This window comes from Oncorhynchus kisutch, unplaced genomic scaffold, assembly GCF_002021735.2.
Source record: "Oncorhynchus kisutch isolate 150728-3 unplaced genomic scaffold, Okis_V2 scaffold3969, whole genome shotgun sequence".
In the NCBI taxonomy this organism is placed as follows: Eukaryota; Metazoa; Chordata; class Actinopteri; order Salmoniformes; family Salmonidae; genus Oncorhynchus; species Oncorhynchus kisutch.
The window spans coordinates 202,595-216,538 of record NW_022265914.1 but is presented as its reverse complement, the minus strand read 5'-3'; the positions used below and the strand labels follow the sequence as shown (position 1 = coordinate 216,538).

At 45.8% G+C, this 13,944-nt stretch overlaps 1 protein-coding gene across 1 annotated transcript; it reads left to right on the top strand.

Annotated features, from left to right (window-relative positions):
- The first annotated feature begins 5,475 nt into the window (after positions 1 to 5,475).
- On the top strand, positions 5,476 to 6,420 carry LOC116372547 (probable cell division protein kinase ECU08_0230). The gene has a single exon (XM_031821391.1). It carries the CDS (start codon positions 5,476 to 5,478, stop codon positions 6,418 to 6,420), a length of 945 nt encoding a protein of 314 aa, XP_031677251.1.
- Positions 6,421 to 13,944: the final 7,524 nt, after the last annotated feature.

The window sequence follows — 13,944 nt, the reverse complement described above, 5'->3', positions numbered from 1 at the left end:
GGATATGTACAATGGTATAATACAACAGTGTAGTTACAGACAGAGTGAAGTCATATGCAGTACATCAGTGATAGACTTGGGTGTAGGACAGGTACTGTCCTGTTCACAATCTTCCTGTTGGAAACCAAAGACTGTTTCAGGGTTGCTGTCAGAGTCCTTATCTAACCACAATAAGGACTCTAGTAGACTGTCTGTGTTAGTCCAATCAACCCTGCCCTCAGGAATGTTCATCAGGATGTCCTGAGTATCAAAGGTGTAAAGTGGCAGGTCCTCGGTGTCCATACACAGCACCTGGCTTTTGTGAGAGTCTCTCAGTGTGCCCTTGTACCCATGAAACTCAATGTTGATGTCTATGCACTGCACTTCACCATTGGTACAGTCTCTCTGTGTACCGTTCCACTCCACCGGGAGGCACACAGGCTCTAATATGGAATTGGTCTCTAAGACATAGGACTCGGATATCACGCCATCATTGTCGACACAAAGCAACTGGCATTCAGAGGAGTCAATCTGGATGATCTGGGTGTCAGAACCAATGTCATTAGCGTCGATACACATACGCGCTGGTAAGTTATAGGACTCGGATATCACTCCATCATTGTTGACATAAAGCAACTGCCATTCAGAGGAGTCAATCTGGATGATCTGGGTGTCAGAACCAATGTCAATAGCGTCAATGCACATAACCTCTGGTAAATTATTCTCCACGACCTGCACTTCAGAGGAATCACCCCATATCCTTTCCAGAGTCCGTTTCCATTGGGAGTCCGATCGCAACGACCGTGGGGCAGATGTGTAGCATCCTACCTTCCTTTTCATCACAACACCAATTACGTTCAGCACCCCGAAAATGTCATACATTCTACGTTGTGTAATATCAAATCTCGTAACCAAGTCCTGCAAGGTGAACATCCCTGGGTTATTGCGCACATGCCGATAAACCGTTCCAATGTTTTTCTTCATACTAGATTTTCTAAATATCGGCACCTGATACCTTTGTCGTTTGCATGTGTATATCTTCCTATCTTTACTCACGAGTCCAATACCTTCCAGGGCGCAGAGTACGTCATATAGTCTGCGACTGCCATTGGTGTCTAGATTAAATAACGTGATGAGAGAGATGTAGGTGAAAGTGTTCAAGTTCTCCATTAGGTGTAAGGTCTGTTTTGTAAGTGTGGCCAGATGTGCGTCCTCAGGTACTGGTGACTGAGACATGGTTACTACTACTATGACACAGGGTAACGTAGTACAGTGTCCTTGGATGGGTGGAAGTACCCTATGCTGCCTAGTAGAGAGACTCAGTGTGTGGTGTTACAGTCTGGCCAACAATGCCTTTAAAGGGGTTTTCAGTAGTCCATTCATCCAACACCAACCATGTGTATCAGCCTTGCCTATAGTGACTCGTCAGACCAGGGCTATAGTATCCAACAACACCCCTTGTCCAAACAAAGCTGATCCCTCCACACATGGCTACATGGCAACTATGACTCCTCTCCGCTTAAGACTTGTAGATCCAACCCAGACCAATTCCTCTAGCCATGCCTAATTCAGGACTGCTTAATTGTTACACCCTGTCCAACCATGAGTTTCAGACCCTGCCTATAGTGACCAATCCAACCAAGACTATGGTATCCAACAACACCCCTCGTCCATCCAAAGCTGATTCCTCCAAACATGGCTACATACACCCTGTCCAAACATGAGTTTCAGACCGTGCCTATTGTGACCCCTCCAACCAAGGCTATGGTATACAACAACACCCCTCGTCCAAACAAAGCTGATTCCTCCAAACATAGCTACATACACCCTTGTCCAACCAAAGCTGACTCCTCTAACCATGGCTACATGGCATCTACGGCTCGTATCCGCTTAAGACTTGTACAGCCAAGCAAGAGTGATCCCTCCAAACAAGGCTGACAACTCGAACCATGGCTAATTCATGCAACCAAGGCTGAATATGTCGACCCTGGGTGGTGTCCAAGGACTGCTTAGTTGTTCAGTAGCATAATCAATGAACCTTGCTCTTGCACTGCTCACAGCATGCCCGGTCTACATAGTCCCTTTGTAATCATTGTGAACCATAAGCAACACTATTGTGTTTTTGGCCGTTGCTAATAGGGTGAGGAAAGGAACCGTGGGGTGTATGTACTACGCTACTTTCTTTTCTGTAGAGGTTGTATCTAATGGTGTACAATAGAACCCATGGACACAGAATAACTCTGGTATCATTGTTTATTTCGATGGCAATTACAACAGATATGGGTCACAATCATTTCAGGAAACACAAGCAAGTCTACCAGAACAAGTACAAACCGGCAATTAACAAGGTGCCTGAGACTTCAAACGACGGTATGTGTCATAAAAATAATCAAACTCTGACTTCGTCTGAAGATGTGAAGATGAATAAAGATGTCCCCAGTGTTCGGTCTTGACAAATATCCTACGGCCGTCATTCTTCAAGTAGCTGAACACAGTGTATCCTTCTGGGTAAACGTGAACACGTCTCAACCCCTTATACTCGTTGAATATGTGGTCGCCATTGCAGAACAGGAGGCTTTTAGTGGTACATTCGTGCCGCTGTTCTACCTTGTACAAGGTACACGGGATCCCGACCAGCTTCTCGACCTCACAGAGTGTCATTGGCATCATAGTCTCGAAGTAGCCACGGATTGTAGTCTGCTGACAGTGGCACTCAGTTAGGGCCATAACATGACAGTTGCATAGCAGGTCCGGACCTTGGTCTCTGGCAGACGGGTACACCCAGATGTGTATGTAACTGCAGGTCAAGTTATTCAGTCTGGCACCTAGAGCCTCCAAGGCAGAAGGGACATACGGGTCCACGAGAATACGCCACTTGGTGGAGCATGCCAGCTGGGAAGACCTAGTAACAACACCCTTCGGCTTAGTTTGCCTCAACACGGTTTCTCCTTCCAGTGTCAAACTCGATACACCTTGCATCACTGCTGTATGGTCACATACCTCCATTGATCCAGTATACATAGAGCACAATCACCTTCTTGGTATAGAGGTTGAATACAATTGTGAGTACTAAGGAAGAATCAGAGTGCATGTAGTTGAGTCTGGTCAACGGACCCCTTGAACAGTGACACTACCTTCTCCATACCCACACTGAAACATCCATCGGTGGATACAACCTCCCCCTACACACAGTGTAGGTTGGATACATGAACCCTAGCTTGACATGTCCTACTGTCATATCTGTGCTTTATTGCTACTCTAGACTCTATAACTCAACCTTGGCCAGGTAATCCAACCTCCCATCATAGTTGTGTCTCACATCTTCTAGGCTATCATGTTTCCTATAAAAGCTAGTGGTGTAGATACTCTTTCAACAGTAGCTTCTGAAATGGCATCGAACTCAAGCTTCAATATCAAACCCACACAGGAGCCTTCAATGTTACCACTGGTATGCCAAGGTAGCAATCGCTTCCTGATGTTAACTGACGAAAGCAGCCCCTGGCTTCGGGCTGAGACGAGTGATACGGCCGATAAGACCGATACAGCTAATGATATGTTCAACCGTATGGTCGGATTTGCTACATCAGGCCCTCCTTTCACATTAACTTTCAAAGTGATGATGTCAAGCTACGACAGAGTCAATACGTTTATCTCTGTGGAGGGCAACAGAAGAATGATGGCCATGTTGCAGGATATACACGAGTGCCCGTATAGGCACAGCACCTATCACACCTATATGTATAGGGCTCACATGGTATCTAAGTCATTTATAAGCGCTGTAGGTGCTGCTGCTGACAAAGCTCCAGGAACGTCTTCTTCGGTGTCAAACTGCTCCAGCGACGTCAAACAACCAACCCAAGACGACTTTGATGTTTGCCTTACCATGGAGATTGATCAAACTCTACAGCATCAGACTAGGATTGAGACTGGTCCTAGGTGTTCCAAGAACATGATACTCATCTTGAACAAGGGACGGTGTTATAACATGGAAGACATCTGGTGCGCAATGAAGAATGTGGTGTGCCGAGTGTTGTTATCTACCTACCTGCCACTCTGCGGACTAGATGGAATGGGGAGGGATATGAGCAAGATGATGGAAGGAGCAAGTGTGGAAGGGGCAAGCTCGGAAGGAGCAGGTGTGGATGTAGGACAACCGGTAGCTGCCACGGATGAAGGGTCCGGTGTGGATGTTGGACACCCGGCATGTAACAAATAGCCCAATCTGCATTGCCAGGATAGTGGAGCAAGTTTGCTTTTATTATGTATCACTTCTATATTGTTGAGAATATAACCATGTCAATGTACCATTGTGTCTGTATCCATTGCAAATGATCCACTGCAAATGAACAATAATAAAATGATGAAATGCTGCAGAAGTGTGTGTGTACAATAAAACTCACGAACACAGAGTGCATCTGGTAACATCATGTATTTCATGTACAACTGCAACAGAAAGTGTTCACAAGCATTCATTGTGTCAGAACAAGTGTCATCTGGAGCCATGTGTTCAACTCTGGTTAACAAGTGTGTTGCACGGGTACAAGTTACAGCCTGGATCCCATAGCGGTCTTAGTCTCGACTTAGCGGTCAATCGTAGCGGCGGGTGGAGAGTGGCACTCAGTGGTTATCACATCATGCGGAGCACTTTATATATGCATCATGTCCAACCCAGTACATAGTGAGAGGGGAGTAAAATAGAACAGTATTGCCATTTCCAAAGCAGTCAAAGCCTTGCTTTGTGCACAACCAAAACATATTTTACCCTCTGTGTAAATAGACAGACCCGGACATGCTATGCTCCCGAACTGGGACTCGGTGAGATCTCTCACGGCGATATATCCACTCAGGCGGAATGCAAGTGGAACTCCGTTATCCTGGGGTCTCTGAACCTTGGGGGGATAAGGAGACAGAATCAATGTGTTACACAAGCTCACTACCTTACCCTTGTCCATTTAACACAGTGACAGTGTACGACTTACAGCGCAATCAAGGTATTTCCTAATGCACATCTTAAGGTCTGTCAGACCCTTGGAGCCTGGTCCATTGTCAAAGGATGTGTTCTCTAACAGTGTCTCTATGCACAGGATACCATTCTGTGGTGAGAAGGTTCCATTTATCTGGAAGTGTAGGTGAGACCGGTATAAGTGCTGGGCCATTCTTGCAGGATAACAGCACCCTTTAATAGTGAGGGAAGATAGAACAGGTGTTTGTAGGACAGGTCCTCCAAAACTATGTTCCAATTACCAAGCTACAAGCATCATCATGGTTATATTACAAATTAATGGCTGGACTGTCTTGTCCTAATCGGTTCCTCAAAGGAACCATTGTCGGATCACCAAGCTTGAGGCAGCATCATGGTTGACTTGTGCATCTGTGGTTGGATTGGTCAGACAGATGTGGAATACACAGCACTGTTTGGTCAGACCTTAACAAACCCCTCAAAAGTCAATGAGGCTATATATAAACCACTGTAACTGAACCACTATACCAAACAGAATGGAGAAATACAAGAGAGGCCCTGTTTTAGGCAACGGTGCATATGGAACCGTGTACAAAGTTACTTGTCTGACTACTGGGAAGGAGTATGCCTTGAAATACCACACCCGCGGCGTAGAGGACACAACAGTCAGAGAGCTCTCATGTCTCGCAGCACTAAGGGGTCACCCATATGTGATTCACATGCACGATTGCTTTGTAGATAATGACACGATAGCCATGCTCATGGCCTACGTACCCTACACCTTGGGTGACGCGATCCACAATGGATACGGTGTGAACTCGTACCACGAAGAAGATCGTTACCAAGAGTGTCTCCCGTTCAGTTTCGTTGCTCACTTTAGTGCACAGGTGGCTAATGCCCTGTCCTACATGCACAGACTGAATATAGTACACAGGGACCTGACGCCTTACAACGTGCTGCTGACAGAAGATCTCACAGTGAAGGTGGCTGACATGGGCCTCTCTAGACAGTCCTCCAACTGGATGAGCCCAAATGTGGTCACCGAGACGTACAGGGCCCCTGAATTGTTCCTGGAAAGACGTAGATCTACAGAGTACACATGTGCCATAGACATGTGGAGCCTAGGGGTTTTGATAGTGGATGCAATGGAAGGGAGGGTTACATTCGCTAGCGGTGACGCCAGACGTGTGACTATGTCCACCTACGAGATTATCACAAGGACTCTATGTCCCAAAGACCACCCCAGTGCATCAAGTACACCCTGTAACCCTGACATCATAATGCCTAAAGTGATGCAGTGTGAACTGGTGAAAAGGATAGTCTTCAGATTGCTGAAATTCCATGCCCCAGAGAGACTTTTGGCTCATGAGCTGCTTCAGGACACAGAATGGATGCGTGCTGCTGGTATGACCAGGGAAGACCAAGTTATAGTTAGAGACCAGATACAGCGCACTAAAAGTTCTGAGTGGTTGAGGTGTTGAGGTGAAGACAATGACACCAACAGGACAGTGTGTGATGACTCGTTTTACATGTTTATTCAATATCCTTATACATTCATGGTTGATATGGTATCATTGTACTGTCACAAAAGCAGGTATATCATCAATAAATGATTTAATAAGAAATGCATCGCATGCGTCCTATATGTCAGTGTTATATACACAAGTCCAACAGTAGAGGGTACACTATTGCTTGCACTACACAAGACAAGCTACAGGCAACATATATATTCGGCACATGACTAAATGGACATGATCAGTGTTGCCATCGTAATGAACAGTGGTGTCAGGGTGTGTGTTTGGAGGTTAGTTCCAGCAGCCGGCCAAGACTTTTCCAATCCGTCTATCATCCTCTTCAGGTTCCGTATACCTGTAGGGGAGAGACAGGTTGAGCCCAATGCAAATAGTAGTAGTACTGTAATTAAAAGGAAAGAACGTGCAACACACTGTCACTGATGTTGAGCAGTTTCACCGGTCTCCTCACATCCTCCAACTCCTTCAGATCTGGCATGGTCAACATTGGGTTTCTTCGGGTTGTTGTAGTGGTGGTGGCACTCGCCGAGGCTGCTAGTTGGACATTGGAGCATGACATGTCAGCTTGCCCATGTCTCTGATACATGAAATAATGGTATTGCTTATCACCATATCCCCCGAACGTGGTGCCTTTATTGATAATGATACAGCACTGGTGTGGGCTTAACATTCTGCTCATAGTGTCATTCCACACTTCAATTAAACTCCACATGTTGCGATTTCCAGGTTCTATGTAGAGCATAGAGATTGTAATGACACCATTCAGCGGCTTAACAAAGGCTGCCCTCTTAACCGTGTCAACCTTGGCAGTATAGTAGAACATAGCACATGTGCCTGACTTCACACTCAGAGTGAAGGTCTCATTTCCTATCCTGTAAGTGCCTTCGTCGGTGCACGTGAGGAAGCGAATTATAACCTGGGACCCCACTGGGGTTGCCGTAACCTCATATATGTGTTCCCTAGCATACACAACGTTATTGTTTTTATAGAAAGGCTCAGCGGGACTCTCCAAGTATCCCGGCAACTTGACAGTGTTTCCCATTGTTGCTACAATGGTGATGGGTTCAGGTCTCTCAGGTGTAAGACCTGGCGCTCTTGTCAACGCACAACACTCAAATGTACTTGCTGCAGTGAACAGCATACACATGTTGATAACAATGTGCATTTCCATAGTGGCCGGTTCTATACAAGTGCTAGACAGAGTGGATTCTTGACTGTGTTTACAGAGAGTGCAGCCTATGAAAGGCTCCTGCGGGAGCAGTTGCTTCCTTTTATACCCCATGAAACACATCCCCTTCCCCTTACATCTATGTATCATCCACCTATGGCTGATTCAACCTACCCAATGTGAAGTCTATGAGGGGTATGATTAAGATACATACAACTGACAAGTCCACGTACAGGGGTTCCAGAGAGCTTCATCCTAGCTCTGTCACCAAAACACTGATAACATTGTAGCTCTGGGTGTGTAAAGAGAGTGGTTATCCCATATTTCCAACCAACGTATGTGGACACAGGATCAGGTATGGGAATGCTGGACTAGTAGTAAAGTGTTGAGTGTGAAACGCAATACAAAGTCTCATACACAGGTGTCACTGTTTATTACAATAAATGATACATATAGACCCAAATGTATATGCTACATAGCCTACTGAATCAGGATCAAAATATATACGCTAACAAGGAAATAAGTTTGTTCAAGAGAAACACACTCTTCAAGGAGTGAAATTCACGGATAAAGACAATTCCACCACAGGGCTGTACCACATACTGACAGTTACGCTTCCTCTCGAACACTCCAGCCTTAGATCTCCACTGTAGCTTAAGACGCATGACATACTGAGACATTGTGATATAGGTGATATGGTCCTCTGTGTACAGGAGATACGTATCCAATTGAATGTCCTCCTCCTGCTCACCGGACATGAGTGATAAACGTTTTGCGTTGCTCAAAGGCACAGGTATGTAACTGTCCAGAACAGCATCAGCATCCAGCAGATAGTCAGGGAGCTGTTGTTCAGCACTCCACTTGTCCACAAACACCGGGTTGCACAATGACTCTCCGTTCACCACATACACCTTGTTGAAACATTTGAAAAAACAGGATATCATGTCCTTCCTAGCTCCTGTGATCGAGATCAAGGGTCTGGGTATGTAACTGGAAGACACAAACAGTATGCGCCGTTCCTCTTGCTGGCATGTGCTTTCAAAGCCCTTCAGTCTATTGGTTATGTACCGTGTGTATTCATGAACAAGCAGCTCTTGGTCCAGAATAGAGCTGTACTCTCCCCTATACGATGAGTCCAGGTCTACTAAGAAGTCGTACTTAAAATCTTTATCCATCACAGTGTCATTCATAAACAGACCATGTGAGTCGAGCTCCTGTTTACCCCCTCTAATCACTATGTAATCCACAGAGAAAGTACCGTAAGCACCTCTTGTGTTCGACATTGTATCACCTGTACTGACTGTGCTGGGATTCAAACCAGTTGCAATACTATTAACCGGAGTCACTGTTAAGTATACGAGTTACGGTTGGATAGATGTTACACTCCCTTGGCAAGGATGTATCTATTACAGTAATAAAATATGTTACAAAACCAACACATTTGATAAAAGTGCTTCCATGAAACATCAAGTCACAAGGCTTCCAGGCAAGGGAGACCAGTCACGCCTTCTGTGTGTCGTTTACTGGTGTCCTTGTAAGACCGCATGGAAGGTGTTGAACAACACATAATAGACAACCCTCTCCATAGACCTCCAGACCTTACAAAGGTCCTCATGAGTGTCCATTGTCAAGGTCTCCTTGAGATCATCGGAGCAGTTGTTGTGGACATCAATGTTGGTGTGATGTGTGAGAGCTTGATCGACGCTTAAGGTGATTGTTAAATCGAAGTCTCCGTTGTCCATTTGTCTGGGGCAGATGAACTCCGAGCTGAGCGGAGTTTGAGGCTCACTGACGGCACTTCTCCCCTTCTCCAGATAATAAACACACGGTGCTTGTACCTCGTGCATAAGGCGGTGGAAGGTGTGGTGTTCAGAGCGCAGTGTCTGTATCTCATTCAAGGTTCTATTCAATCCTGGAAAACCTAGACAGGTCATAGTTGTCTTGTATCTGGCAAAGCCTGAAAGTCTCACGGTGTAGTTCAGTTTGAACATGGGTGGAGGCATACCCAGTGCGATCATACGGTCTAGAAGCTCCCGAGTGTCTCTTTCCAGCTTGGATCGAGTGGAACACAAAGCTATCGGTACAGTTTGTTTCCCTGTGTCAAGGCCATGTCGCCGCTGGTCCACCAGGGCTTTGGCCATCATAGAATATGCAGTAGGACCTAACTATCTGATACGATCTGGAATGAGATTGTGCTGTCTGCAAAAATTCGGAGACGTTAATAGGTCAGAACAGTTCCTTGTGCAGTTGTAAGACAAGAGGTTGGACAATTGTAGAGATATACGGCAAATGGAACTGTGACTAGTGGCTCAACAGAGGCGCATGAACTACACCACGTTTCACATTTACGAACATCTGCTGTATATAGCCAGACTCTCGTGACACCCATAAGAGCGTTTCGCTCGACGCATGTCCACGTGTGCAACTTTTTCGAAACATTCACTAATCTGTTCCAAAAGATCACCAGGATTTGTATGGCCAGAGACACACATCTCCCCTACCAGTACAATGTACTGCCCTTTGAATGATCGGATGACTCCTTCGTAGCCGCTAGCATGAAAACAGGGGTATATAAACATCAAGGTGTCCGCTCCAGTGTACTTTTCAACTGCGTCGACACAGGACAGTTTTTCCACCATGCGGTGAGGAGGCTCGATGTCCGTCATATGAACTGTCGTTGCACCAAGTACCTTGTAAGCAATGTAGCATTCGGTTAACCCGAACCCACTGCCCACTGCTAGGATGTCATTCATCCCGGACACAGTTAGATGTGACATGTTTTCTATCAAATTGGTAAAACAACTGTTTCCGTATTGGAAACGTAGAGGTGTTTCTTTCAAAATACTGTCCATGAACACAGCTGCACCTTCCCAAAAGTCATCACATTCATCATCAACACCAGCCTTGTTCAAGTAAAGCTTCTTGATCATCTCTGAAGAGACTGGTTGATGACTCACATGCCCACACCATGCATCACATGAGAAGGTGGTGTCCACAGACACACTATCCGCCATAGTAGAGGTGAAGGGAGAGGTGAAGGGAGAGGCCGATATCACTTATGAGGTGTGTTAAAGGCTCCTTCAATGTCACAGCAGGGATTGGGCTATCCAGCAGTGGTTGGACGACGGAGCTTTGTATTGATGCTCCAAATTCCATTGGTTGGATCACCAGCAGTGGTTGGACATCCGGAACTCCATAGATGTGACATTTATTGGCTGGACAAATGAGCTTGGTTCTACAGTTCCACTTACGATAGACATGTCTTATAAAGGCTTGTGTCCTGTTACCAAAGGTGTCAGTGGCCTGCTATATACCTACAGCTCTACAATGGACTCACTTGCCAATGTCACACTGGATAATGTTACAATGTTGAATAGACCATCACACTACCCAGAGTCGGATTCACATTGTTATAGTCTCTATGAATACAGTCGCACCATTTACATCCCTTTCTTTCACACGCTGGTTATGATCACGGGCTTGGTTGTCAATTTATACATGGTCATCACGCTCTACTGTTCCTGTTCAAAGTACTCGGGGAGGCAAAGGAAGGTCCTCAGTGATGTCGACGTCTTATTTTCACATCTGGGGGTCTGTGACATAGCCACTTTGCTGACTATCCCAGTGTGGGTTACGCAGACGATTCTCGTGAGGGGCTGGGTGTTTGGCTTCGTGATGTGCAAACTGCTGAAAGGGGTGATCTCGGTAGGTAACAGCAATCTTAGCCCATGAGGACATGTACACATAAGCATGTCCAACCAGCTCAACTAACGACATGTCCTTTGTTCCCTTATTCCTTACAGTTCTGTTTCCAGTACGGAATATTTCTCATGGTCTATATCAACATAGAGAGATACATGAAGGTGGTACACAACAGGACAACACTGAAGTGTCTGGTGAACAGACGTGCTGCAAGCAGAAGGAGAATCGTGGCTCGATTGTGTGCCTGTGTACCCATGCTCTCGGCTCTCTTGGACATCTGCTATTACACTGTTCGTCCCATATCCGAGACTAACATGATCTGTGTCAACGCTATGCATCCGAGTCTCTGGCTTACAGTCTTCTGGGTGAGGATGAGCATTTGTTTCATCATACCTATTGTCGTTCTCGTTTACTGCAACGGCATGATAGTGTACAGTGTCAGACAGCACGTGAAACGGAATTTGTTTGGACTCAAGATGAAACGGGCACAGATCTTGACCTTTCTCACTGCCACGTTCTTTATGTGCTGCTGGCTACCCTTCATTGCAAGCACCATTTACTACCGCTCCCATGTCCAGTGTGAGGAGGTGAAGTACGTGGTGCTCAATGTCTGCATAGCTATAGGGAACATGCACTGTATCACCAGTCCCACCTTGTATCTAATTATGAGGGCCCGCAGGGGTGCCCAAAGCGCTTTTAGTCTCCGAAGCAGAGATACTCCTCCACCTGAGCGAAAGGGCACTGGTGCAAACACAGCCTGCTAGTCCGAACAATCCACAAGGTGTATCTGTAATGACTAGGTGTAATCCCCCCCCCCCCCCCCCCCAAAGAAGGGACATTTCTATGTGTGCAACAAGCCCAGCTACTGTATGCCAAAAATGAACTTGGACCTCAGGCAGTAGGCGAGAGGCTGGATGTCATGATGCTGTTGAAGTTGTTACCACTGATAAATGACCTTGAATCATCCATGATATGTAATATCACTGTTACATGTGGACATTGTGTGTGTGCCATCTCTGTGAAAGACATATCTAAACTAAATGTATACTGTGTATCATTCTGAATAAAACATGACAAACCCACTTTAGCTGAATGTTAGACATGTGCAGTTTATTAAAACATAAAATATAGTCACTGAAACACCATTGTGCTGAAACTACACCATATCCACAGTCATATCCATGGTTTGACAACCTAGGTTTGATATCGATCGCACTCGCCCACTCGATGGGGGCATACGTCGAAGAGCTGAGCATTGTTATGCAAGGACATATCAAAGAAGTCTCTACACTGGATCTTTGGGGTGATGTCCGAGTTCTGGTTGTTGATAACATCTGTATGATGCATCGAAGGATCACTATCAGCAAATAGGTCTTGGCTGTTATCGGCCCATGTTGGACACGTCTGCCTCACAGCAAGGCTGTTCTGCTCAGGATCATCCAACCTCAAAGTGTTGTACTCGACCCAGGTTGGACACGTCTGCCTCACAGCAAGGCTGTTCTGCTCAGGGTCATCCAACCTGACGTGTCCGGTTGTGCTCATGTCATCTAACATCAAGAAGGCGCTGGCACATAGAGCTTCTATCCTCTCGAGTAGTGCTGTGTAAGAGCTGACAAAATCATCCCCGTACACCCTGTACTGATCCACAGGCATGCGGATGAACTGGATGAAACTCGTGTTCTCAAACGACATGGCAAAGCGGGACATTCCCATGACACTGAGGCACTTACTAACTAGAGGGTTGAGCTTAACCTTCTCCCGCCTCTGCTGCCTCTCTCGCCTCTCTCGTCGGTGCTGTTGAAGAGATCTAGACCGAGAATACATGATGTATGATGCACAGTCCAACGTAGTCTGTAACGTATTGTAAAATAGTATGACTTTATGGAAATGTAACTTAGAGAGCATAAGGTTCACTGTGAACACTGTGGACTGATCTAGATAGCTTTACAATTAACCAGGTTGTCGTTGGTTGTATGTGTGAACAAGTCTATGTGCCTGCAGTCAATGACTGAATACGTCTGAGATGTAGACCCTTTTGTACCTAATGTCACTGCTTATGACACATGATAAATGAAAGCAAAGTAAACAGTTGTCCAACGTGTGATCTCTTCATCCAGTCATAATCTGTCATACCCATAAAGGACATTTGCCATATCATATCAAAGAGGGTGATATAATAACATAATCATTATACAGAGGTTACTGGGTTGCATGTACACTTTATTTACATGGTGTTATTTACATGGTCTTTGTTATATGTCACAACAACCATTCAGGGTCTACCAATTTATATGGGCATCTGCTCTCACATTAGTCTCAGCTGTTGTCTACACCCTCGAACCTGGGGCGTTTTCTTTTTTCCACTCTCAGCCTTTCCACAGAGCCTCTGGGCTGGTGATCATTATTAGTCCTTTTATGTCCCTTGCTACTTGTCCTGGGTACTTGATCTAGACGTTGCTTCTGAGTCCTACATTCTTGTGTGTCACTAGCAGGCCTCATACCCTTTCTCAGGGCAAGTGCTGAGCGCCCGTTTGCCTCGAGCAGTCCAGTTGTCATGGCACAGAGTTTCCGGGAATGCCAAGGCCTTGCAGTTATCAACTCTC

Coding starts and splice junctions, on each gene's coding strand:
- LOC116372547 (XM_031821391.1), top strand. CDS start 5,476: ATGGAGAAATACAAGAGAGGCCCTGTTTTAGGCAACGGTGCATATGGA.